The 27,208-nt window shown below is 45.4% G+C and overlaps 1 protein-coding gene across 1 annotated transcript in view; it reads right to left on the bottom strand.

Annotated features, from left to right (window-relative positions):
• The window catches only part of ARHGEF10L (Rho guanine nucleotide exchange factor 10 like), a 131,889-nt gene extending 108,300 nt beyond the window's left edge, over window positions 1–23,589 (bottom strand). The window contains exons 1-3 of the mRNA XM_058161524.1: window positions 22,798–23,589; window positions 6,417–6,668; window positions 5,087–5,114 (exon numbers count right to left, since the gene is read on the bottom strand). Of these exons, the coding sequence (XP_058017507.1) occupies window positions 5,087–5,114; window positions 6,417–6,668; window positions 22,798–23,386 (869 nt within the window). The 5' untranslated portion in view covers window positions 23,387–23,589. The remainder of the gene's footprint in view (window positions 1–5,086; window positions 5,115–6,416; window positions 6,669–22,797) is intronic.
• Window positions 23,590–27,208: the final 3,619 nt, after the last annotated feature.

Below are 27,208 nucleotides of genomic sequence, written 5' to 3' on the forward strand. Positions count from 1 at the left end.
GACTGGAAGTTTGGTGTAGCTGCTCCTTCGAAACTTTGGGGGAACTTTTCTGCCCACATCTGGGTCTTCTGCACACAGAAGCTGGTTTTCTAGAGGCAGAAATTCCACAAAAAGTTTTCTGGGGTTTTACATTACGAACCAATAAAATACCTTATTCCACCAGACTTGATATCCTGGGTCTAGAAAACTTGGAACTTCGTCGCCTTCGACAGGATCTGGGTTTAGCATATAAAATCATCCGTTGTAATGTCCTTCCTGTCAATGACTTTTTTAGTTTCAATAACAATATCATAAGAGCTACCAACGGATTTAAACTCAATGTCAACCGCTCCAGTTTAGATTGCAGAAAACACGATTTCTGTAACAGAATTGTATATGCTTGGAATGCATTACCTGACTCAATGGTTTCTTCTCATAACCCCAAAGGCTTTACTCAAAAACTGTCCACGGTTGACCTCACCACTTTCCTAAGAGGACTCTAAGGGGCGTGCATAAGAGCACAAACATGCCTACCGTTCCTGTCCTATTGTTTCTTCCCCTATGTATATATATGTTTATAGTACCTCGTTTCTCCTCATATATACGTTCATATATTATATAACCCTTTATGCAACGCTTGTATATATTGTTACGACAAATAAATAAATAAATAAATAAATAAATAAATAAATAAACCATCAACCAACCCAACAAATTGAGTTGATACAACACAGGCAAGCCAACATCTCAATTTAAACCAGCTTTGCATTTGGGGCTTAACGAAGGCACCGATTCTGAAACTGCCTTGCAAACTCAGCTAGGGAGTTGACACGCATAGCTTTGTTAAATGTTGGCTTAAGCGTGCATTTGGGAACCTCATTGCCGAATTGTAAATGCAACTATTTTCTTTTTGACTTTTGGGTTTGGGACTTTCATGGAGGGCCTTCATCCAGGTCCTTGCTAGAGCTAGCAAGAGCCATAAATTCAAGGAAGGTCACAGCAAAAGATACAAAATGGGAAAGGAAGATAAACCTGCAGCCTCACAACCAGCCAAACCACATTTCTGTAACTTGCATGACTGGACATGGCCTTCAAAACACAGTGAAGGTGACACACACACAGCCAAAGGTGCCATTTATGACTCTTCCTCATTTTTTTTAAAGTACTTTTAGGTTTCATGGCTCTTCTTTCTAAATCCTTCCAGAGAGTGGATTTGGAAGTATTTGCAAATGAGCTTCCAGTTCCCCAGGCAAACAGAAGAGGTATGAAACATGACTAGGAGTCTGAAAACAAGGAGACGACATTCATAAATGCATAAAACAGTCAGCTTTTAGCCATTGCTAGTTTGAGAGAGAGTGACACTGTGTCAAAGGAGAGAGAAAGAGAGGGAGAGAGAGAGAGAGAGAGCAGGAAAGAGGGTGAAAAGGAGGGAAGGAAAGGGAGAAAAAAGGAGACGATAGATAGATAAGATAGATAGATGGATGGATGGATGGATGGATGGATGGATGGATGGATGGATGGACAGACAAGAAGGAAGGAAGGAAGGAAGGAAGGAAGGAAGGAAGGAAGGAGAGGGAGGGAGGAGGGAAAAAAAGAGGGAGAGGAAGGAAAGAGAAAGGGAGAAGAGAGGGTGAGAAAGGAACAGAAAGAGAAAGGGAGAAAAGAAGAAAGGAAAGAAAGAGAGAGAAAGAAAGGAAGAGAAAGGAAAAAGAGAGACAGGGCGAGAAAGGGAAAGAGAGGGTGAGAAAGAAAGAGAGGAAGGAAGGAGAAAGAGAAAGGAAAAGAGAAAGAAAAAGAGAAAGAAAGAAGGAAGGAAAGGTTTATTTATTTATTTATTTATTTAATCAAATTTTTATACCGCCCTATCTCCCGAAGGACTCAGGGCGGTTTACAGCCCGATAAAAATACAAATATAATACAAGATAAAACACTAAATTAAAAAACTTATTTAAATAGGCCGAATATTTAAAATTACAATTAAAATGATAAAAACCCCATTAAAATTAAATTTAAAACTAAAATTCTAGTCCAGTCCTGCACAGATAAATAGATGTGTTTTAAGCTCGCAGCGGAAGGTTCGAAGGTCAGGAAGTTGACGGAGTCCCGGGGGAAGTTCATTCCAGAGGGTGGGAGCCCCCACAGAGAAGGCCCTTCCCCTGGGTGTCGCCAGTCGGCACTGCCTGGCGGACGGCACCCTAAGGAGTTCCTCCCTGTGAGAGCGCACGGGTCGGTGGGAGGCAGTCGGTGGCAGCAGACGGTCCCGTAAGTAACCCGGCCCTGAGCCATGGAGCGCTTTGAAGATGGTTACCAAAACCTTGAAGCGCACCCGGAAGGCCACAGGTAGCCAGTGCAGTCTGCGCAGGAGTGGTGTTACATGGGAGCCACGAGGGGCTCCCTCTATCACCCGCGCAGCCGCATTCTGGACTAACTGGAGCCTCCGAGTGCACTTCAAGGGGAGCCCCATGTAGAGAGCATTGCAGGAATCCAGGCGAGATGTCACAAGAGCATGAGTGACCGTGCATAGGGCATCCCGGTCCAGGAAGGGGCGCAACTGGCGAACCAGGCGGACCTGGTAAAAGGCTCTCCTGGAGACGGCCGTCAAATGATCTTCAAACGACAGCCGTCCATCCAGGAGAACACCCAAGTTGCGCACCCTTTCCATTGGGGCCAGTGACTCGCCTCCAACAGTCAGCCGCAATTGCAGCTGAGTGTACCGGGGTGCCGGCATCCACAGCCACTCCGTCTTGGAGGGATTGAGCTTGAGCCTGTTTCTCCCCATCCAGACCCGTACGGCCTCCAGGCACCGGGACAGCACTTTGACAGCTTCGTTGGGGTGGCCCGGTGTGGAAAAGTACAGCTGAGTATCATCAGCGTACAGTTGGTAACTCACACCGAAACCACTGATGATCTCACCCAGCAGCTTCATATAGATGTTGAACAGGAGGGGCGAGAGAATCGACCCCCGCGGCACCCCACAAGTGAGGTGCTTCGGGGTCGACCTCTGCCCTCCCGTCAACACCGTCTGCGACCGGTTAGAGAGATAGGAGGAGAACCACCGATAAACGGTGCCTCCCACTCCCAATCCCTCCAACCGGTGCAGCAGGATACCATGGTCGATGGTATCAAAAGCCGCTGAGAGGTCTAATAGGACCAGGGCAGAGGAGTAACCCTTGTCCCTGGCCCTCCAGAGATCATCAACCAACGCGACCAAAGCCGTCTCCGTGCTGTATCCGGGCCGGAAGCCGGACTGGAACGGGTCTAGATAGACAGCTTCATCCAGGTACCGGGGTAGTTGACGTGCCACCACACTCTCTACAACTTTCGCCACAAAGCGAAGGTTGGAGACCGGACGATAATTACCTAACACAGCTGGGTCCAGGGAAGGCTTCTTGAGGAGAGGTCTCACCACCGCCTCTTTCAAGGCGGCAGGAAAGACCCCCTCCAGCAAAGAAGCATTTGTAATCCCCTGGAGCCAGCACCAACCAGGAGGGCCACGGGTCCAGTAAGCATGTGGTGGCATTCAACCTCCCCAATAAGTTTGAATGCGAGAAAGCATTTTTTTTTACCTATGTGCTAAAGAATGGGACTCTTTTAATACTACTTGATTTTTTTAGTTTAGCAAACCATACAAATTACAAAACTTGATAAAATACACTGCTCTCCACTTTTCCCCCCCTGTGGTTTAATCTAAAATACTTACCATATATTTGGGGAGGGGGGGAGTCAGCACAGATTCTACTATAATCAAACCTACCGATCAACATTTTTTTTTCTGTTGGCAACACAGAGGTAAACACTTCACCCCAAATGAACACCTTATGGCCAGGTAAATTGGCATTTGATTGCCCTGCTGTTATTTGTATTTCAAAAGCTATTCTCTTCCATCTGGGCTGTTTTCCTTAGAGGAGGAAAGCAACACACCTGCTCTGCCCTCCCTTACTTGGAGAGACACACCCTGTTCAAACACTCATAAATGAAACTGCCAGACCTATATGTGCCATGCAAGGCCAGGGGTCTCTGGATTGGCTTTCTAAAAAGTATTGCCATGAGAAAGAAAAGCTTAGGAATCCAGACTGGGGAAGGAAGGAAGGAAGGAAGGAAGGAGAGAGGGAGGGAAGGAGGGCAGGAAGGTAGATAGGAAGAGAGGGAGGGAGGGGAGGGAAGGAAAGAGGGAGGAAGGGGAGGAAGGAAGCTAGATAGGAAGGAAGGAAGATAGAAAGGAGGGAGGGAGGGAAGATAGGAAGATAGGAAGGGAGGGGAGGGAGGGAGGGAGGGAAAGGGGGAAGAAGGGAAGGAAGGAAGATAGATAGGAAGGAAGACAGAAAGGAGAGAGGGAAGGAGGGAAGAAAGGAAGGAAGATAGGAAGGGAGAAAGGGGAAGATAGATAGGAAGATAGGAAGATAGGGAGGGAGGGAGGGAGGAAAGAGGAGGAAGGAAGGAAGGAAGATAGATGGGAAGGGAGGGAGGAAGAAAGGAAGGAAGATAGGAAGGAAGGAAGATAGGACGGAGGGAGGGAGGGAAGATAGGAAGATAGGGAGGGAGGGGGGGGAGACAGGAAGGAAGGGAAGGAAGGAAGGTAGAAAGGAAGGAGGGAGGGAGGGAAGGAAAGAAGGAAGGAAGATAGGAAGGGAAGATAAATCGGAAGATAGGAAGGGAGGGAGGGGAGGGAGAGAGAGAAGGAGGGAAGGGAAGGAAGGAAGGAAGATAGGAAGGAAGGAAGGAAGGAAGGAAGGAAGGAAGGAAGGAAGGAAGGAAGGAAGGAAGGAAGGAAGGGAGTTTAGCATGATTAACACCAGTTGCCGGATCCATAAAACAAGAAGCAAAGCAGTTCTCCTACCTCTGTCAACATCTGTAGGAGCAACTACAGAGACCCTGCCTGGAATAGTCCCTCCCCACTCCCTCTTTTACAAGAAGAGGATAGTCGCCGCAATGCCGCACCTGTACCTTTTGTGTAACCTCCACACACCCGGTGATTAAGCAGGGGAGTAAAAGAAGGCATGATTTAATTCTCCAGCCAACACACGCACCCATTTCCTTATTCTGGGGTGTGTGGTGTGTTTTCTTTTTCCCCCTTCTTCTTAAAGTGTAAATTCAGCGGGTCACTTACTCGGCCTGAGCCGGAGGATCTCGGCAATCTGTCAAAAAGGAAAAAAAAAATAATTCCCATTAGTTGGTAACCTGAGAAACTGGCCACGGTGACGAAGAAGAATAGCAGCCTCCTCTGTATTTTTTTAGTCTTTCTACTTTGTCGGCTTCTGGGAAAAGTTATGATTGAATCTGCTGGCTGCCTTTCCTGCTAGGAATTGACAGTCGTGGCCAAAATTGTGGAAACCTTTTGGGAAAAGTGTGTTTTTGAGGTTTGATGGCTTAATAACACCACTTTTTTCTTTGGGAGTTTCAAAATAATCCTATTCCACTGCTGGAATGGCCTGGGAATAGCCCAGATCTTAACCCAGTCGAAAATCTATGAGTTCTGCAGCCGTTCTAATGGGAAACCAAGATTGAATGATGGCTTCTGTTAACTGGGTTTTATTACTGGGTCGCTTCTGACTAACAAGTTAAGACCCTGTCTTATTTTTTTTTTTAACCCTGAAAAAAGCGCTTGGTCTTATTTTCGGGGAGATCTTATTATTTGGGGGCGCGTGGAGCAGATGCAGGGGTGAAATGTTCCCGATTCGGACCGGATCGCCTGATCCGGTAGTGATGGTGGCAGTGGTTTGGAGAACCGGTAGCAAAAATCCCTGCCCCCTCCCCATGCCCAGCTGAGCTGCGCGATCATCAGAGGTTTTTTTTTTACTTTTAAAAGCATTTTTCTTCGGCCAAAAAAATGCTTTTAAAAGTTAAAAAAAAACAACCCTTTGATGATCGCGCGGCTCAGCTGCGATCGTCAGAGGAGCCTTTTAAAAGCATTTTTTCCTACAACCTCTACGATCCCAGCTGAGTTGCCTGATCATCAGAGGCTTTTTTTTTCCTTTTAAAGGCCAAAAAAATGCTTTTAAAAGAAAACAAAAGCCTCTGACCATCAGGCAGCTGGGATCGTCAGAGGAGCCTTTAAAAAGCATTTTTTCCTACAACCTCTTCGGCTGAAGAGGTTGTAGAAAAAATGCTTTTAAAAGTAAAAAAAAAAAAAAGTTGGCCACGCTCACCCAGTCACATTACCTCCCCACCAAGCCGCGCCCACAGAACCGGTAGTAACAAATTTTACAATTCACCACTGAGCAGATGGGGTTCCTCTTGCCGTCTTACCTGATTTCCAGCTGTGTCTCCCTAACCCTAACCAGAGGAAAAGGCGGGAACCGGCTACACATGTGGTTAAATATTTTCAGGGGAGGGCTTTCTTTTGGGGAGGGCTTATTTTCGGGATAATACAGTAAATAAAATCTGATTTGGGGGGCAAACGAGGTCTGAACGCTCGCTTTCTGCCAGTCTGCCCTTACCAAGGTGGGCACTGGAATCCGAGGTGGTCAAGGGGACCCGATCCTCCAGGAGTGCTTCTTCCGCGTCCCAGCCGCCCAACGGCTCCAGGTCATCGCTGATGCTGGATCGTCGCCTGAGGGGTGGGTCCTGCAGTGCCCCCTTGGTGCCCAGCTCCGTCCTGGCATTGCTCACCACAAGCTGAGTGGCATCGTCTTCTTCGCTGTCTTCAAATTCAAAGGCTTCTCCGGCGTCATCGGCGTCCCCCTCGCTCCCTGCAGAGAGAGAAGGAAATATTGTAAATTCGGGCAGGAAAGGAGCCAGTCCTCATGAAACACTCTTCAGTCCAGTTTAAAGATCGGAGAACAAAGCCAATTCAGACGTTGGGTTTCCTGGCTTGAATTTTCCTCTGGACCTGACTTTTATAATTTGAATTAATGCTACTCACTTCAACCGCCTTCTGTTCCTTCCTAATCCCATTTTTCAAACCTGCTTTATACACGTATAAGGGGCGCGATGGCTCAGTGGTTCAGACGCTGAGCTTGTCGAGCGAAAGGTCGGCAGTTCAGCGGTTCGAATCTCGAGCGCCGTATAACAGGGTGAGCTCCCGTGACTTGTCCCAGCTTCTGCCAACCTAGCAGTTCGAAAGCACGTAAAAAATGCAAGTAGAAAAATAGGGACCCCCTTATGGTGGGAAGGTAACAGCGTTCCGTGCGCCTTTGGCATTGAGTCATGCCGGCCACATGACCACGGAGACGTCTTCGGACAGCGCTGGCTCTTCGGCTTTGAAACGGAGATGAGCACTGCCCCCTAGAGTCGGGAACGACTACTATGTATGTGCGAGGGAACCTTTGCCTTTATCTATATACAGATAGTCTTCTAATTACAACCGCAATTGGAACTAGAATTCCCATTGCCAACCAAGTTGACTGTTTAGTTGAATGGCAACTGGTTTTACACCTTTTTTTTTTTTTGCAATCGCGGTTACAAAAATCATCTGGTCGTTAAGCGAATCCGGTTTCTCCCACTGATACTGCTTGTCAAAAACCGTCTGGGAAAGGTCACAAATGGTGAACACGTGACCCCGGCTGGGACGTGCCAGCGTGTTAAATACACACCAGTTGCCCAAATTTTGCTCATTTTTTGTATTTTTCGTAAAGGAAAGGGACTCTTTGAATACAACTTGCAAGATTATTTATCTTAGCAAGCCCAATAAATTGGTTAGCCAAGCACAACTACAAAAACTGATAAAATACATTACTCTCCGCTTTTTTTTTTTTTTTTTTAATCCCTGTAGCTTAAAACAGGGGTCTCCAACCTTGGCAACTTTAAGACTTGTGGACTTCAACTCCCAGAGTTCCTCAGCAAAGCTGGCTGAGGAACTCTGGGAGTTGAAGTCCACAAGTCTTAAAGTTGCCAAGGTTAGAGACCCCTGGCTTAAAATACTTGCCATATATATTTGGGGTGGGGGGGGGGGCGGGAGTCAACAACTGATTCTACTATAGGTCATCAAACCTACTGATCAATATTTTTTTTTCCGTTGGCAACACAGAGTTGACCACCCCAAATAAAACACCTGCCACCAGGTAAATTGGAACGTTATTGCTCTGCTTTTATTTGTATCTTATACAGGTAGTCCTCTAATTACGACCACAGCTGGAACTACAATTCCCACTGCTTAGCAAGGTGGCTACAGGGATGATGGGTGTTCTGTCCCCCCTTGCCTCAGTCCGAGTGATGACTTAATTAGCCGGCACTATCAGCTCTGGCAGCAAACTAGCGAGCATCTGCCAAGGGCCTCTGTTATCTCTCTTGATGCCGATGAGTCAACCAGGAACAAACAGTACTTCAGCTCTAGTTAAGCAGTTGATTTGCTTGCCAGGAAGTGGTATAGCAGCCCTTGCTGCTTTTATATCCTGTGGGGTGTGGCTCCATGACTCAGCACTTCCTAGGCCTGCCCCACCCCTGCTTCTGTTGTTCTCGCCTCTCCTGCCTACGAAACCTAGGGTCCAGCCAGGCCTGATTGCCATCAGCTGGATCCCTAAGGCGTGGCCTGGGGGGGGGGGAAGAGTCAGGAGAAGGAGGCCTCCACCTGGCCTGCCTCTGGCTCCTGGAGCTGAGCCAGGGAAGCCGGTGCTCCCGAGATAAGTCCTGATGGCCCTTCCCCCTCACTTTTCGAGTCACTTTCTGGCAGGGGGCCCGGCTCGGGGCGGGGCGCAGACACAACACTGGGATAACGGTTCCAAGTCACTTTTTCCAGTGCTGTCGTAACTTCAATCAGTCACTAAATGGACAGTCGTTAAGTGGAGAATGACCTGTACACCTTTCCTTCTAAACGCTTATTTTTTAGGGTAGAGGTCCTGCCTTGCCTTTCTCCAAGGCTGCTCATGCTGGACGCCGCGAACCCCGAAACGTCAAATAAATCTGGGGGTGCCGAAGAGAAAGAAAAGAGAATCTTGGAAGAAGGTTAGTAAAATGAAGAGATCCCCGTGACTCTATAAATTTAAATCAGGATGGTGTTAATAGTTATTTATTCAGATAGGGTTGGTAGCAGTGGTGGGTTTTACTTATCTTTGCTACCGGTTCGCTTGCGCACCATTTCTGCACGATGACATCCGGGCGGTTGGGTGGAGCCTCCCACTGCCGCTGCTACCAGTTCGCCTGAACTGGGGCAAACTGGTAGCAACCCACCACTGGTTGGTAGTAGTAGTGGGTTCCATTTTTCTTCGCTACCGGTTTGGAATCGGGAGCACACTTGCTCACTTTGCTCATGTATGCCACTTCTGCGCCTGCACAGAACCTTCTCCGCCTGCGCAGAACCTTCTCAGCATGCGCGGAGCGTCAATGATGATGTCCAGGCAGGTGGGCGGAGCCTTATGCTGCCACTGCTACCAGTTCGCCCAAACTGGGGCGAACCGATAGCAACCCACCACTGGGTTGCTCGCAGTAGTGGGTTCCACTTTTCTTCGCTACCGGTTTGGAATCGGGAGCACGCTCGCTCGCTTCGCTCATGTATGGCGCTTCTGCACCTGCGTAGAATCTTCTCCGCAAGCGCAGAACCTTCTCCGTGATGACATCCAAGCAGGTGGGTGGAGCCTCAAGCTGCCGCCACTACGGGTTCGCTCAAACCGGGGCAAACCAGTGGCAATCCACCACTGGTTGGTAAGATTCTAGTCTGGTTCTAAACGGACAAGAGTCAGACTTGAAAGTGGATAGCTGGAAAAAACCAGATATTTCTTTCAAATATATGATTCCTGCCTCCCCCCCACCCTTCCCCGCCCTTCTCGTCTTTCTCTAGCTCAGCTTGGAGTGAAACGTCCTTGCGCGGAGTCTGGTTTCGGCTGAGTCCCGATTTAGACCAGGTCCAGCTGCCCCTTAAAGACCAGGGATTAAAGCTGGAGTGGGATCAACATTGCTACCGACTCATGTAAGTAAGCCAAGCTGCTGAGAGAGTCTCCCTGGAAACCTTTTGGGAGGAAAAGCGATTTTTAAAACAGATCGAAAAGCACAGAAGTTCGTGGCGAGACTTTTAAGTTGAAGTTGCAGGAATGCAAAGGAACCGCAGTCTACACTGCAAGTACAGTAGTGGTGGGATTCAGCCGGTTCGCACCGATTCGGGAGAACCGGTTGTTAACTTTCTAAGCAGTTCGGAGAATCAGTTGTTAGAAGAAATCTTATTTTTTTTTTTTCGACTTTACAGGGCTAATCCTGTAAGGAAGGCAGGGAGGAAACATTCTGGTGGTGTTTCTAGCCTAATCCTTATTGCCCTGCTTACAGAAACTGCCTCTTTGGTTAGCCCTTATTACATTGTAACAGCTAAGGCGAAGTGCTCATCGACGTGAGTGACGTTGAGTTGACCACACCCATATGGTCACATATGACCACCAAGCCACACCTACCCAGCTGGTCATTACGACAGAGAACCGGTTGTTAAATTATTTGAATCCCACCACTGAAATACAGGTAGTCCTCGACTTACAAGAGTTCATTTAGTGACCGTTCAAAGTTACAACAGCAGTGAAAAGAGCGACTTATGACCGTTTTTCACGCAACCGTGGCCGTAACCCCAATCAAAATTCAGACTCTTGGCAACGGACTCATGTTTGTGACTGTTGTCTCAGGGTGATGCGATCCCCTTTAGCAACCTTCCGACAAGCAAAGTCAATGGGGGAGCCAGATTCACTTAACGACCGTGTGACGCACCTAACAAATACAATGATTCGCTTAACAACCGTGGCAAGAAATGGGGCAAACGCACTTAACAAATACTTCGCTTAGCAACATCAATGTTGGGTTCGATTGTGGTCGTAAATCGAGGACTACTGGGACAGGCAGTCCTTGACTTACAACTGGTCGCTTAGTGACGGTTCGAGCGACGACGGACCCGTTTATGGTCATGTGACCACAATTTACCAGAACCAGAGATTTACTTTTCTGCAAAAAATGATGAATCGTGTGTTTGCCTAATGACCCCCAGTTTCACTTAATGACCACTACCAAAAAAAGGTCGTAAAAACGGGTCTGGCACACTTTACGACCGGGCTCGGTTATGGTTGTAAATCGAAGACTACCTGTCAGAAGGAAAATGCCCCCTTACGTTCGACGTTCCCTCCAGCGACAATGAGGCCTAGCCACTTGCTCTGCGTTTATAGGCAAACAGAACTCCCTGCCACTGTGGACACTTAGTCAGTGATGGTTAACCTTTTTGGTGCCGAGGGGCCAAAGCGCGTGCGCGAATGCGCACGTGGGTGCCCCAATCCCCGAAATGTAATGCGAGCACCCCCTGAGCATGTGCCCCGTCCCCGTGTATGCATATCCCCCATGCATGTGGCCCCCCCACGCACCCCGTTTTGGCTTCCAGGTTGGTGGAAGAGGCTTTCCAGGCCCAAAACGAGGCGAGGGAGGCCCTCACGTGGTCTCCCCACCACATCCCGTTTTGGCTTCCAGACGGATGCGGGTGGCAGAAATGGAGTAGAAAGGTAGGGCGCGCTGGGGGTGGGGAGAATCTGCGGAGATCGGGGAAGGCCCTGCCCTCTGCGCATGCACGGCAGAGACCCAAAGACCAGCTGGTTGGCGGGAGGCGCGCTCATATGCATGGTGGAGCTGGCTTGGGGCGGTGGCTGGTGTGCCATAGGTTCCCCATCATGGATATAGGTGGAAACAGATATTTTATATAAGTGCAGATCTCCGGGCCACCCTTTGCACCAATTCCTGGGTGCCTCTTTCCGTCTGATTCTTTTTTTTTTTTTTTTTTGCAAGCGACGGTACCTAGCGATGCCCTTTTGGGGGGCTGGGAAGAGGTCATCTCACTCTGTCTCCCTCACTTTCCTTGTGGGGCTTCTGTCGACTTTCCTTCCCCTGCCGCTTCCCTGAGGAGAAAAGGAAATTAAATCTGTTCAGCAGGGAATTTGCTCTTCTTAAAAAAAAAACAACGTTCGTCCTCATTTAAAGCTTCTTCTTTCCAGAAGGTCGTTCGCAGTGGGCATATCCTCCCATGGGTCAGGGGCAGCATGCAATCCGTGCAGGGATTAGCTAAAAAGGCAGAGGCAGCCCATGGCATCGGGGCGTGATTCCACCCCCCCACATCCCTTCTTGTGCTTGCAAAGGTAAAAATTTTACTTTTCAGATTTTGTGCCTCGGGAAATTCATGCCTATGTCCACTCGGTCCTTCAACCTCCTTAGATGTCCTTGTTAAGAAGAGGGAAGGAGAATAACACAGTCCAAAATTATAACTGGGATTCCAGCTTAGGCCACTTTTTTGCTCAGAATAAATTGCCATGTTGTTTTAGTTTATGCTGGGCGGGACCTCTGAGGAAAATGCACCCCATTGTTTTTCAGTTGTAGACAAGCGGGGCAATCCTCATCACTCTAGTCCTCATTGAGGTTCCTCCAGGAACTAGTGAATGAGACGATGATGGAAAGAGGCCAACTCAAGACATTCACTGGCCTGGAATCGCCTCGAGGGCATTCAAGCAAAGGGCAGGGAGAAAACTTTTGTTACAGGGCAGGCATCGCCTTGCCCGGCTGTCTACCTCGCTGGGCGTGGCAAGAGGAGACGTGCGGGGCCAACCATGTGTTGCAATCCAACAAGCTGACAAAACGTGTTTGGCTTCTCTATCTTTTGCCAAGTTCGGCAACAGCGCTAACGCGTTTGCCCCGAAGTGAGAAAACAACCGTAAAACACGGCTAACATAGGATCACCCAGTTAGCTCTCCAACCGCAACACGCCGACAGAAGGCGGGTAAAAATTAGCCTGTTTTTTCCCATCACAAAACTGGCTGGCAGGAACCAGATGGCGGAGAAACCTGGCTGGCTGTGGAGATCGATCGATCGGGTGGCATCCATACGGCACTTGTTAGATTGAAGAGGCTTTAGAGACAGTTTTGGAAGTGGCCAGCTTGGGTGGTAAAAAGGCTCCGCAATGGCCTTTGCACAACATAACCCACCTGATTAGTCAGAAACACAAGTACCGCTCCTGCACTGACAAAGCATGTTAGTTCTAGCTTGGGCCTTTTAGCGAAACACAACTGAAAAGTGTCCAATTTGCAAAAATTAGGCTTGTGGTAATTTGACACCAGGGAAAGAACTCAGCCTGGCAGGAATCAGAAATAGGATAGAATTTGGCATTAGCCTTTCCCAGGGGTGAAATGCTCTCGGTTCGGACCGGATCGTCCGATCCGGTAGCGATGGCGGCGGGTGGTTCAGAGAACCGGTAGCAAAAATCCCTGCACCACCCCCACCACCCCCCATGTCCAGCTGAGCCAGGCGATCATCAGAAGGTTGGTTTTTTTTTTCCTTTTAAAAGCATTTTTTTTCTTCGGCCAAAAAAATGCTTTTAAAAGTTTTTTTTTTTTTTTAAAAAAGCCTCTGATGATCGCGCGGCTCAGCTGGGATTGTCAGAGTCTTTTAAAAGTTTTTTTTTTCCTACAACCTCTTCAGTGGAAGAGGCTGTAGAAAAAATGCTTTTAAATAAATAAATAAATAAATAATAAGATTTGGCCGTGCCCACCCAGGGACATTACCCCACCACCAAGCCATGCCCACAGAACCGGTAGTAATAAATTTCACCACTGGCCTTTCCCCCAAAGTTTTGCATTTGGCACCCGGCCACAGGCCGGGGATGAGGGAAGGTGTAGTCCGAGCCAGCCGGGGGAAAGTACTCGAAAACACCTTTCGCCTCCATTCCATTCGTTGTGGGTCGAAAGAAACGCTTGATCACACGCCAGAAGAAAATCAGGGGGGAAAAGCCCAAAACATTTCGGCAGCCAAGAATGTCCGGGGTCAACCTTTGCTTGCAGCAATTTGTGTGAGTGTCTTTGCTTGTGTGTCTGTGCGCGTGTGTGTGGTGTTGTTATTTTTTAATGGAGAACAGAGTCCAAAATTTCACAACCGTCAATCTCTAGGTTTATCATCTGCCAAACTGGATGGGAGGGGAAAAAAAAACTAAACGGAGATAGGAGGCCTGAAAGGCGTGTCTTGTAACTTACAAATTGCTTTTGTGGATCAGACAAGTAAATCAAGTTCCTCTTTGCTGGTGTGTGTGTGTGTGTGTGTGTCCAACTACTCAGTTCCTGGAAAGCCCCCCCCCCCCCAAAATTGTTCAACACCCACTGAATTTGGGACTGGCCAAACTTCGGGAAAGTCGGTAATCCCGGTGTTCTTTCAGATGCACAAAATCATGAAATATGTACGAAGACAAATTCCTTGTGTGTCCAATCACACTTGGCCAATAAAAAATTCTATTCTATTCTATTCTATTCTATTCTATTCTATTCTATTCTATTCTATTCTATTCTATTCTATTCTTTCCATATTTTCTATTCTATTCTGTTCTATTCTTTCCATATTTCCTATTCTATTCTATTCTTTCTATTCTATTCTATTCTATTCTATTCTATTCTATTCTTTCCATATTTTCTATTCTATTCTATTCTATTCTATTCTATTCTATTCTTTCCATATTTTCTATTCTATTCTATTCTATTCTATTCTATTCTATTCTATTCTATTCTTTCCATATTTTCTATTCTATTCTATTCTATTCTATTCTATTCTATTCTTTCCATATTTTCTATTCTATTCTATTCTATTCTGTTCTGTTCTATTCTATTCTGTTCTATTCTTCCATATTTTCTATTCTATTCTTTCCATATTTTCTATTCTGTTCTATTCTTTCCATATTTTCTATTCTGTTCTGTTCTATTCTATTCTGTTCTATTCTGTTCTATTCTTTCCATATTTTCTATTCTGTTCTGTTCTGTTCTGTTCTGTTCTTTCCATATTTTCTATTCTGTTCTGTTCTGTTCTATTCTGTTCTTTCCATATTTTCTATTCTATTCTGTTCTGTTCTATTCTGTTCTTTCCATATTTTCTGTTCTATTCTGTTCTGTTCTATTCTGTTCTATTCTTTCCATATTTCCTATTCTATTCTATTCTTTCTATTCTATTCTATTCTATTCTATTCTATTCTATTCTATTCTTTCCATATTTTCTATTCTATTCTATTCTATTCTATTCTATTCTATTCTATTCTTTCCATATTTTCTATTCTATTCTATTCTATTCTATTCTATTCTATTCTATTCTTTCCATATTTTCTATTCTATTCTATTCTATTCTATTCTATTCTTTCCATATTTTCTATTCTATTCTATTCTATTCTATTCTATTCTTTCCATATTTTCTATTCTATTCTATTCTATTCTATTCTATTCTATTCTTTCCATATTTTCTATTCTATTCTATTCTATTCTATTCTATTCTATTCTATTCTATTCTATTCTATTCTATTCTATTCTTTCCATATTTTCTATTCTATTCTATTCTATTCTATTCTTTCCATATTTTCTATTCTATTCTATTCTATTCTATTCTATTCTATTCTTTCCATATTTTCTATTTTATTCTATTCTATTCTATTCTTTCCATATTCTAAAATTGTTGTGGGTTGTTTGTTTGTTTTTTGCAAGGATACCTAAAGAAGCGCTTTGAGACTACGAGGAGGGAAATTCCTAAATTTTTGTGCAGGGAGTCCTCAACCTATGACCACAATTGAGCGCAAAGCTGATGTTGCTAAGCGAGAAATTGGTTGAGTGAGCTTTGTCCCACGACTTGCCTTATCGCCTTTGTTAAGTACCGTACTTTTCGGACCATAAGGCGCACCTAAATTTACAGGAGGAAAACAAGAAAACTCCGTGGGAGGCCAAAAACGCCCAAAAAACAGGGGTCTCCAACCTTGGCAACTTTAAGCCTGGAGGACTTCAACTCCCAGAATGCCCCAGCCAGCAAAGGGGCATTCTGGGAGTAGAAGTCCTCCAGGCTTAAAGTTACCAAGGTTGGAGAGCCCTGGTCTATAAGACACACCTAAATTTTCACCCACTTTTACTCTTATACTCTGAAAAATATGGTAAATCGCTGCAGTTCTTAAATTAGTCACCCGGTCATTAAGTGAATCTGATTCCCCCCCCCCACCGAGTTTGCTTGTCAGAAGGTCGGCAAATGGGATCACGTGACTCCGGGGCACTGCAACCGTCGTAAAGCTGAGTCGGTCTCCAAGCTTCCAAATGTAATTCACGTCACCGTGGGGATGCGGCAACGGTCATCCGGGTGGAACAATGGTCATTAGTCTTTTTTTTTTCAGTCCCGTCGTAACTTCGAACGGTCACTAAACGAACTTTGAATGGTCACTAAACGAACGGTCACTAAACGAACAGTCAAGGACGAGCTATATTTCGGAGCACCAGCTGCGATTTGAATATCCTGTTAAAAGGGCAATTAAGCCAACTGAGAATACAAGGTGCTGTCCTAGGACCACGGAAAAATACCGTGTTTCCCCGAAAATAAGACCCTTTCTTATTTTATTTTATTTTTGCACCCCGAAATAAGTGCTTGGCCTTATTTTCGGGGGAGGTCTTATTATTTTGGGGCGCATGGAGCAAGACGGGGCTCCTCTTGCCAGCTTATCTGATTTCCAGCTCTGTCTCCCTAACCCTAACCAGAGGAACTGGCGGGGACTGGCTGCACATGCGCTTACCGTATTTTTCGGAGTAGTTTTTGGGGAGGAAAATAAGGAAAAAAGCTGATTGGCAGGTGGATCGGCCTCCCAGAATACCCCCAATCAGCTGTTCTCAGAGGCGAATTTTAGCAGCAGGTTCCTTGATTGTGAGCCTTGCTTTTTTTTTTTTTTTGCTTTTTTTTTTCTGCCTCTGAAAGCTTCTGAAAAAAGCCTCTGAAGCTCTGTTTGAAAAGCTTCTTTTCTGAAGCTCCGTTTGGGGCTTTTTTTCTAAGCTCAGTTTTCTAAGCGGGGCTTTTTTTCTGAAGCTCCATTTGGGGCTTTTTTCCTAAGCTCCGTTTGAGGCTTTTTTTCTGAAGCTCCGTTTGAGGCTTTTTTTCTGAAGCTCCGTTTGAGGCTTTTTTTCTGAGGCTCCGTTTCTGATGCTTTTTTCAGCCTCTGAACCAAACTGGTTGCCGTTTTCTGGATTTTGAAGTTTCCCGATTTTTTTTTCCCCTTCCGCCTTCCCTTCTTATCTTGTTTTGTATCCTTAGGTTATAAAGCCAAAAAGAACAGATTGTATATGAATAAATTTCAAAAACAGTCTGGAAATTTCTCTCTTTTTTTTTTTCTCTCTCTCTCTCCATTTGTCCTACGAAGCCAAGCGGGATTTGGGATCGTATTTCCTGTTTCAGTCAACTCTGTTTAGACTAATGAATCTGTTTTGTCTCGTGGCAGGGGAGGATATTGTAAATAAAGGCGATGAGTAAACCATCTGTGGATTACAGGTAGCCCATAGTTTACAATGCTCGCTTAGCGACGGTTCGAAGTTACAACGCCGTTGAAAAAGTGACTTATCAGCCATTTTTTCCACAGTTGCGACATCCCCATGACCGCGTGATCAAAACTCAGAGGCTTGGCAACTGACTCATATTTATGATGGTCGCAACGTCCCGGGGGTCACGCGATCCCCTTTTGTGACCTTCTGACAAGCAAAAGTCAACAGGGAAGCCAGATTTACTTAACAATCGTGTCACTAGCCTAACGACGGCCATGATTCACTTAACAGCTGTGACAAGGAAGGTCGTAAAATGGAGCAGAACGCACTTTGACTCAGCCAGGGAAACCTGGGGCTCCATTGGGGTCGTTAAGTCGAGGACTACCTGAATTCAGACTTAAGTAAGCCTTGCAAGCTGGTTTCTGAACGTGCTCAGTTTAATGTTTTAAATGTGATTAGCTATTAACACTGTTTGTTAATATTGTTAGTATTAACAGCAGCTGCTGGGCTATACCCCATAGAATGCCGTTATTAAACAGCAATGGAAATTTTCAAGCTTGACTTCAACCTGGATTGTACAACTGGTGGTTACCTTTGTTCACACCCATGCTAAACCATAGTTTGCACCCCTGAGCCACCCCATCATCCCCAGTAAAGAGTAGAGTAGAGTAGAGTAGAGTAGAGTAGAGTAGAGTAGAGTAGAGTAGAGTAGAATAGAATAGAATAGAATAGAATAGAATAGAATAGAATAGAATAGAATAGAACAGGAATAAGAATAGAATAGAATAGAATAGAATAGGATAGGATAGGATAGGATAGGATAGGATAGGATAGGATAGGATAGGATAGGATAGGATAGGACAGGACAGGACAGGACTAGAATAGAATAGAATAGAATAGAATAGAATAGAATAAGCTGGAAGGGACCTTGGAGGTCCTCTAGTCCAGCCCCCTGCTCAAGCAGGAAGCAACGGCAGTTATTCATTATTTAAGAAATTTTCCTCCTCATCATCATACAGCAAAAGTGTCCTTAAAGAAATAAACCTTCGCATTTAATACTCTCTAAGACACTTTACACCAGGGGTCTCCAACCTTGGTCCCTTTAAGACTTGTGGACTTCAACTCCCAGAGTCCCTCAGCCAGCAAAGCTGGGAGTTGGTCCACAAGTCTTAAAAGGACCAAGGTTGGAGACCCCTGCTTTACACAACAGAATATTAAAAAAATCCAAGCATGTTATATTCATATCATTGTGTCCAAAATCACATATTGTGCTATACCAGAACTGAGAAGGTAGAGGAATATATGGTATATAATCTGAGGACCCAGATTGTTGGGGTGGGCAATAAATTGACTTTGTAAATATACAAATAGAACGAGACTATTGCCTTACACACTGTAAGCCGCCCTGAGTCTTCGGAGAATGGCGGGATATAAATGTAAATATATATATATATATATATATATATATATATATATATATATATATATATATATATATATATATATATATATATATATATATATATATAGGTCTCAACCTTGGTCCCTTTAAGACTTGTGGACTTCAACTCCCAGAGTCCTCAGCCAGCAAAGCTGGGAGTTGGTCCACAAGTCTTAAAAGGACCAAGGTTGGAGACCCCTGCTTTACACAACAGAATATTAAAAAAATCCAAGCATGTTATATTCATATCATTGTGTCCAAAATCACATATTGTGCTATACCAGAACTGAGAAGGTAGAGGAATATATGGTATATAATCTGAGGACCCAGATTGTTGGGGTGGGCAATAAATTGACTTTGTAAATATACAAATAGAACGAGACTATTGCCTTACACACTGTAAGCCGCCCTGAGTCTTGGAGAATGGCGGGATATAAATGTAAATATATATATATATATATATATATATATATATATATATATATATATATATATATATATATATATATATATATATATATATATATATATATAGGTCTCAACCTTGGTCCCTTTAAGACTTGTGGACTTCAACTCCCAGAGTTCCTCAGCCCGCTTTGCTGGCTGAGGAACTCTGGGAATTGAAGTCCACAAGTCTTAAAGGGACCAAGGTTGGAGACCCCTGGTATATAATATCAGGATTTCTCAACCTCGGCCACTTTAAGACGGGTGGACTTCAACTCCCAGAATTCTATGCTGCCTGGGGAATTCTGGGAGTTGAAGTCCACCTGTCTTAAAGCGGCCAGGGTTGAGAAACACGGGTTTATCGGTTTACATTCAATAATTCATTAAAGGACCGAGCAGCTTCTGCATTAAAATTTAATGGACCTACTTTCATTTTTTTACAAACGTTACTCCATATAACGTGATTCTGTTTTCTTTCTTTGCAAATGTCACTCCGTATTCGTTATTGTATTTTTTTAGCCCTGCTATGCTTTTGGTTCTACTTTATGGTAGCGGCTGGATGTTATATTTAACAATAAGCGTATAAAGAGAATACATACAGGGAAACGGGAATAGGATTGCATTCCTATAATGACCGTAGAATCGGAAGCACGTGCCTCAGGTAGAAAGTCCGTACAGAGAGTGGTGAGGACAACCGAGAAGAGTATAGGAAGCTCGTTTCCTGTTATGCAGGATATTGCTTACAAGCGCGAAGTGCTTAGATAGTTATGGAAATTTGGAGGAGCATCCCACAAATTTGGAGGAGCATCCCATTCCTTTTTGTGTTTTACACATACACACAAACGCGTACACCCACACACACTTCAAAATACCCTTTCCTTAATTCAAACGGATTCCTTTAGCTGAATGCTAATTCTGCAATACATCTGCCCTGAATCCTTCGAGAGGAGGGCGGTATAAAAATCCAATAAATCTAAATCTAAATCTAATCTTCACCCTTTAAGGCTCGAAAAAGACCTTAAAGCAAAGTTTAATCTACCGGTGCCATCTATTCCGTCTTTAAGAAGTAAAACAATGACTGTTAACTAGCTTTGCAGTGCCAGCCTGAGATTGCGATCACCAATCGCTGCTGTGATGTTGATTTGGCACACTGGAAAGGCCGTTCAGTATACAGGAAGTCCTCGATTTACAAAAGTTTACTGAAAAAAAGGACCGTTTTTCACAACTACGACCGCTGCAGCATCCCCATGGTTACCTGAGCTAAATTCAGATGCGTGGCAACTGGCTCGTACTTATGACCGTCGCTGTGTCCCAAGGTCACGTGATCCCCTTGTGTGACCTTCTGACAAAGCAAGAGTCAGCGGAGAACCCGGATTCATTTAATAATAAATCGTGTTACTAACTTATTGATCGCAGTGATTCACTTAACCACAGTGGCAAGAAAGATCGTTAAACCGGGGCAAAACTCTCTTAATATCGCACTTAATGACAGAAATTGTTGGGGTCGGTCCATTGTGGTCTTAAATCGAGGATTACCTATAATACAGGGTGAATTTAACGGCAGACTCTACTTTTACGCATTTGGGGGCTCTAGAGGGGAAGAGAAGAAAGAAGCGAATATTCTGTGAGTGCAAAAGAGGGTCATTTCTCCTTTACCGAAGGGGTGAGCCCAAGGAACCAGTCTGGGATCTCTTGAGGCTATCCATCCTGTAGACAGTCCCTGCCAAGGGTACACGTGTGCTACCCCCAACCTGATAGAATAGAATAGAATAACAGAGCTGGAAGGGACCTTGGAGGTCTTCTAGTCCGACCCCCTGCTTAGGCAGGAAACCCGACACCACTTCAGACAAATGGTTATCCAACCTTTTCTTAAAAACTTCCAGTGTTGGAGCATTCAGAACTTCTGGTGGCAAGTTGTTCCACTGATTAATTGTTCTCACTGTCAGGAAATGTCTCCTTAGTTCTAAGTTGCTTCTTGCCTTCATTAGTTTCCACCCATTGCTTCTTTTCTTGCCTTCAGGTGCTTTGGAAAATAGCTTGACTCCCTCTTCTTTGGGGCAGCCCCTGAGATATTGGAACACTGCTATCATGTCTCCCCTAGTCCTTCTTTTCATTAAACTAGGCATACTGAGTTCCTGCAACCGTTCTTCATATGTTTTAGCCTCCAGTCCCCTAATCCTCTTTGTTGCTCTTTTCTGCACTCTTTCTAGAGTCTCCACATCTTTTTTACATCGTGGTGACCAAAACTGGATGCAATATTCCAAGTATGGCCTTACTAAGTAAGGCCTTATAAAGTGGTATTAACACTTCATGTGATCTTGATTCTATTCCTCTGTTGATGCAGCCTAGAACTGTGTTGGCATTTTTGGCAGCTGCTGCACACGGCTGGCTCCTATCTAAATGGTTTACCACTAGGATCCCTTTCACAGTTATTACTATTGAGCGAGATACCATATATACTGTACCTGTGCATTTTGTTTTTCTTGCCTAAATGGTAAATTTAGTAACATGTAAAGTGTTAGTGCCACTTTATAATGCCTTGGTAAGGCCGCACTTGGAATATTGCATTCAGTTTTGGTCGCCACGATGTAAAAAGGATGTGGAGACTCTAGAAAGAGTGCAGAGAAGAGCAACAAAGATGATTAGGGGACTGGAGGCTAAAACATATGAAGAACGGTTGTAGGAACTGGGAATGTCTAGTTTAATGAAAAGAAGGACTAGGGGAGACATGATAGCTGTGTTCCAATATCTCAGGGGCTGCCACAAAAAAGAGGGAGTCAAGCTATTCTCCAAAGCACCTGAAGGCAGGAGAAGAAGCAATGGATGGAAACTAATCAAGGAGAGAAGCAACTTAGAACCAAGGAGAAATTTCCTGACAGTTAGAACAATTAATAAGTGGAACAACTTGCCTGCAGAAGTTGTGAATGCTCCAACACTGGAAATTTTTAAGAAAATGTTGGATAACCATTTGTCTGAAATGGTGTAGGGTTTCCTGCCTGGGCAGGGGATTGGATTAGAAGACCTCCAAGGTCACCTTTCAACTCTGTTATTATGAATTATGAATTAGTATGGCAAATTTATGGTATAATGTATGGCAGGGGTCTCCAACCTTGGCAACTTTTAAGCCTGGAGGACTTCAACTCCCAGAATACCCCAGCCAGCAAAGCTGGCTGGGGAATTCTGGGAGTTGAAGTCCACCAGGCTTCAAGTTGCCAAGGTTGGAGACCCCTGATGTATGGTATAATGTATAACGAGTATGGTATAACGGTAAATGCATGCAAACCTTTAGTCCTTTCGCTTGTTCCCACCCAATTCCTAGATGGAATTTACTTACACCCCAAGGTGGTTATATATAAACCGTTCCCTCTTCCAGCCCAGGCTCAGAAAGTTCTCTCGCCTGGCATTCGGGATACTTTATACACCGTGCCCATTGGCCTTGCTCCCTCTTCTGCAAACCTGGCATTATGACTCGGGCGATGCCTACAATTAGCTTTGGATTCTACAAAACCACGGGGTATGTGTGTGTTATTCGAAGGCTCTGCACTAGCGTGGAAAGTTGTTTTTCCCTAGTTTAAAAAAAAAAAGGGGGGGGAGATTTAAATGGGACCCCAAAAAAATAAAGTAGGTTTGTAGAAAAAAAAGAGAAGCGCAGAAACTTGGGCGCGAGAGGGAGAGCGGCCCAATGGCTCGACAGGAAGATGCCCTCTGCCCTGGCAGCGCCGAGGCAGCTCTAGGGAGCCGTCCACTTACCCCAAAGCTTGGACCCCCGTCTTGGTGCCCAGGCTAGGGTGACCTGGGGAGAAAGAGCAGCATGATGTGTATTTTGGAAAGCCAGCCTCCTCCTTCGTCTCCTCTGGCGGGGGGGGGGGGGGAGAAGCGGGGCGGAGGTTGCAGAGGGGGTGCCCGTTAAGTCTCCCCTCTTGTGTCGTTCGGCGGTGCCTCCATGGCTGGGACCGAACAGGATCCGGGCCTCCTCCTCGGTGAAGCTGCACCAGCGGCCGAGGAGGGGAGGGGAGCCAGCGCCAAGCTCTCCTCCGCTGCCCACCCCTTGCACTCTCTCCGTCAATCGCAGCCCAGCCATGGGTTGCTGGAGCATCCAATGGTAGCCCTGCCTGCCTCTCCCTCTGGCCCCAGCAGCCCTTCGGCCAGCTGAGCAGAGGAGGAGGAGGAGGAGGAGGAGGAGGAGGAGGGTAGCAGCAGCAACCCAGACCCAGAATGTCAGCCACACGTCACACGCAGAGGATGGGAGAAGTCCCCGCGCCCGATTTTCCCTTCCCTCTTTTCCTTCCATCCATCCTTCCTCTCTCTCTCTCTCCTTTCTCACTCGTCCTCGCTCCATCCTGCCTTCTTCTTCCTCTCCCTTTCGTCCTCTTACTTTCCTTCCTTTCGTCCTTCCTTACTCTCGCCTTTCTTTTGTTCTCTTCCTTCCTGCCTTTTCCTTCCCCTTCCTTCCTTCCTTTCTCTCTCTCTCCCTTCCTTCCTTTCTCCACCTTTCTTCTTTCTCTCACCCTTCCACTTTCTCTTTTCTTTCCCTCTTTTCCTTCCATCCTTCCTCTCTCCCCTTTCTCCCTCAGCCTCGCTTCATCCTGCCTTCTTCTTTCTCTCCCTTTCGTCCTCTTACTTTCCTTTTCTTTCCTTCATCCTTCCTCTCTCCTTTCTTTTGTTCTGTTCCTTCCTTCCTTTCCTTCCTTCCTTCCTTTCTCTCTCTCTCCCTTCCTTTATCTTTCTTTCTTCTTTACTTTCTCCATCTTTCTTCTCTCTCTCACACTTCCACTTTCTCTTCTGTTTCCCTCTTTTCCTTCCATCCTTCCTCTCTTTCTCCCTCCGTCTTGCTTCCTCCTTCCTTTTTCTTCCTCTCTTTCATCCTCTTACTTTCCTTTCTTTCCCTTCATCCTTACTCTCTCCTTTTTGCTTCTTCCTGCCTTCCTTTTTCTTCCTCTTCCTTCCTTTCTCTCTCTCTCCCTTCCTTTTTCTTTCTTTCTACCTTACTTTCTCCATCTTTCTTCTTTCACTCACCCTTCCATTCTTTTCTTTCCCTCTTTCCCTTCCATCCTTTCTCCCTCAGCCTCGCTTCATCTTTTCTTGTTCTTGTTCTTATTCCTTTCTTTTCCTTCATCCTTCCTTATTCCCTGCTTTTCTTCATTCCCTTCCTTTATTCATTTTCCTTTCCCTTCCTTCCCTTCATCCTTCCTTCCTCTCTCCCTTCCTTTCTCTCTTGCTTCCTTACTTTATTTCTCCATCTTTCTTCTTTCTTTCACCCTTCCACTTTCTCTTTCCTTTCCCTCTTTTTCTTCCACCCTTCCTCTCTCGTTTCTTCTTCATCCTTCCTTCATCCTTCTTTCTCTTTCTTCTTCTTTCCTTTCTTTCCCTTCAACCTTCCTTACTTTCTCCTTTGTTCTCCCCTTCACTCCTTCTTTTCCTTTCCTTCCTCTCCCATCCCCTCCTTCCTTTCTCTTACTTTTCCTTTCTCCATCTTCTTTCCTTCCTTTCTCTCTCCCTTCCTTCCTCTTCCTCTTCCTTTCTTTTCTTTCTCCATCTTTTTTCTCTCACCCTTCCTTCCTTCCTCTTTCTCTCCTTACTTTCCCTTATTTCCTGTCACGCTTTCTTCCTCTCTCCCTTCTGTCCTTCCACTTTCTCGTTCCTTTCTTTTCCTGCCTTCATTTCATTTCCTTCCTTCTTCTATCTCCTTTCTTCTTCTTCCTTTCCTTCCTCTCTCTTTCTTCTTCTTTCCTTTTCTTTCCTTCAACCTTCCTTACTTTCTCCTTTGTTCTCCCCTTCACTCCTTCTTTTCCTTTCCTTCCTCTCCCATCCCTCCTTCCTTTCTCTTACTTTTCCTTTCTCCATCTTCTTTCCTTCCTTTCTCTCTCCCTTCCTTCCTCTTCCTCTTCCTTTCTTTTCTTTCTCCATCTTTTTTCTCTCACCCTTCCTTCCTTCCTCTTTCTCTCCTTACTTTCCCTTATTTCCTGTCACGCTTTCTTCCTCTCTCCCTTCTGTCCTTCCACTTTCTCGTTCCTTTCTTTTCCTGCCTTCATTTCATTTCCTTCCTTCTTCTATCTCCTTTCTTCTTCTTCCTTTCCTTCCTCTCTCTTTCTTTCTTTCTCTCCCTTCCTTCCAGGTTCCATCTCCAGAACTGGTTACAACCGCGGAGTAACTCTTACAGCTGCTCTTATTAATAACCTGAAGTGATTCTCGACTCAGTTTCCCTCAATTTCCTGACCTGGAAGCTAAGAACCTCCCTAGTAAGGATTCACGGCTATGAATTTATTACAGGTGGGTGAAGCAAAATATATAAAGACTCAAGGCAGATAAGGTTCAACCTGCAGCCCATGTTAAAAGAAATTAGGTTATACTTGATTTACAAATATAAGGGACTTTTTTCACTTCCTTCCTTCCTTCCTTCCTCCCTCCTTTCCTCATTTACTTCTCTTTTTTCCTTCTCCCTTTCCTTCCTTTTCTTCTCTTTTTCCTCCTTCCCTCCCCCCTCCTTCCCAGCTTCTTTGTCTCTGTTCTTTTCCTTCCTTCCTTCTCTTTCCTCCCTCCCTCCCTCATTTACTTCTCTTTTTTCCTTCCTCCTTTCCTTCCTCCCTTCCTTTCCTTCTCTTTTTCCTCCTTTCCTCCCCCTCCTTTCCTGCCTCTTTGTCTCTGTTCTTTTCCTTCCTTCCTTCTCTTTCCTCCCTCCCTCCCTCCTTTACTTCTCTTTTTTCCTTCCTCCTTTCCTTCCTCCCTTCCTTTCCTTCTCTTTTTCCTCCTTTCCTCCCCCTCCTTTCCTGCCTCTTTGTCTCTGTTCTTTTCCTCTCTTCCTCCCTTCCTTTTCATTCCTCCCTCCCTCATTTACTCCTCTTTTTTCCTTCCTATTTTCCTTCCTTCCTCCCTTCCTTTTCTCCTCTTTTCCTCCTTCCTCCCCTCCTTTCCTGCCTCTTTGTCTCTTTTCCTCCCCTCCTTTTCTTCTCTTTCCTCCTCCCTCCCTTATTTACTTCTCTTTTTCCTTCCTCCTTTCCTCCCTCCCTTTCTTTCCTTCTCTTTTCCTCCTTCCTTCCCCTCCTTCCCAGCCTCTGTCTGTTCTTTTCCTCCCTCCCTCCCTCCCTCCCTCCCTCCCTTCCTTCCTTTTTCCTCCCTTCCTTTCCTTCTCTTTTTCCTCCTTCCCTCCCCCCTCCTTTCCTGCCTCTTTGTCTCTGTTCTTTTCCTCTCTTTCCTCCCTTCCTTCCCTCCCATCTTCCCAGCCTGACCAAGAAACGCCTACTGACTGCACAAGACCTACTTCTGAACAAACTCCTATCAAAACGGGTCCTGTCCCTCTTTCTTTCTTTCTTTCTTTCTTTCTTTCTTTCTTTCTTTCTTTCTTTCCTTCTGTCTTTCTTTCTTTATTTATTTTTCAAATTTTTATACCGCCCTTCTCTGAGGACTCAGGGCGGTGTACAGCACAAATAAAACATAAATACCAAGAAACTTAAAATACAGTATTATTTTATGTTAAAATATGTTAAAATATGTTAAAAATCTAATTCAATACGCTAAGTAATTAAAATGAATATGTAAAATTCTAAAAATGAGTCAAACCCCTTAAAAACCCCACTAAAAAAACCCTCAATAAAACCGTTAGGCCAGCCCTGCTTGGTGAAAGAAGAAAGTTTTGAGCTCGCGCTTAAAAGTCCGAAGATCAGGGAGAAGACGTAGCCTCACAGGTAGTTCGTTCCACAGGGCCGGGGGCCCCACAGAGAAAGCTCTTCCCCTGGGGGTCTCCAGCCGACATTGTTTGGCCGACGGCACCCTAAGGACGGCCTCCCTGTGAGAGCGCACCGGACGATGGGAGGCTGTTGGCGGCAGCAGGCGGTCCCGTAAGTATCCCAGTCCCATGCCATGGAGCGCTCTGAAGGTGATGACCAAAACCTTGAATCGCACCCGGAAGACCACCGGTAACCAATGCAGCCTGCGCAGGAGAGGTGTTACATGGGAGCTATGCGACGCTCCCTCAATCCCCCGCGCGGCCGCATTCTGCACCAGTTGGAGCCTCCTGGTGCTCTTCAACGGGAGCCCCATGTAGAGAGCATTTCTTGCCTGAAATGGTCTTCTTACTCATCACAATTCAGCCAGACTCAGATTCCCTGCCCTGACACCCTTTTCAGTCTCTCTGCACGTGGACAGACACCGCATGCCAAGAAGG

This window comes from Ahaetulla prasina, chromosome 18 (assembly GCF_028640845.1).
Source record: "Ahaetulla prasina isolate Xishuangbanna chromosome 18, ASM2864084v1, whole genome shotgun sequence".
NCBI classification, from domain to species: domain Eukaryota; kingdom Metazoa; phylum Chordata; class Lepidosauria; order Squamata; family Colubridae; genus Ahaetulla; species Ahaetulla prasina.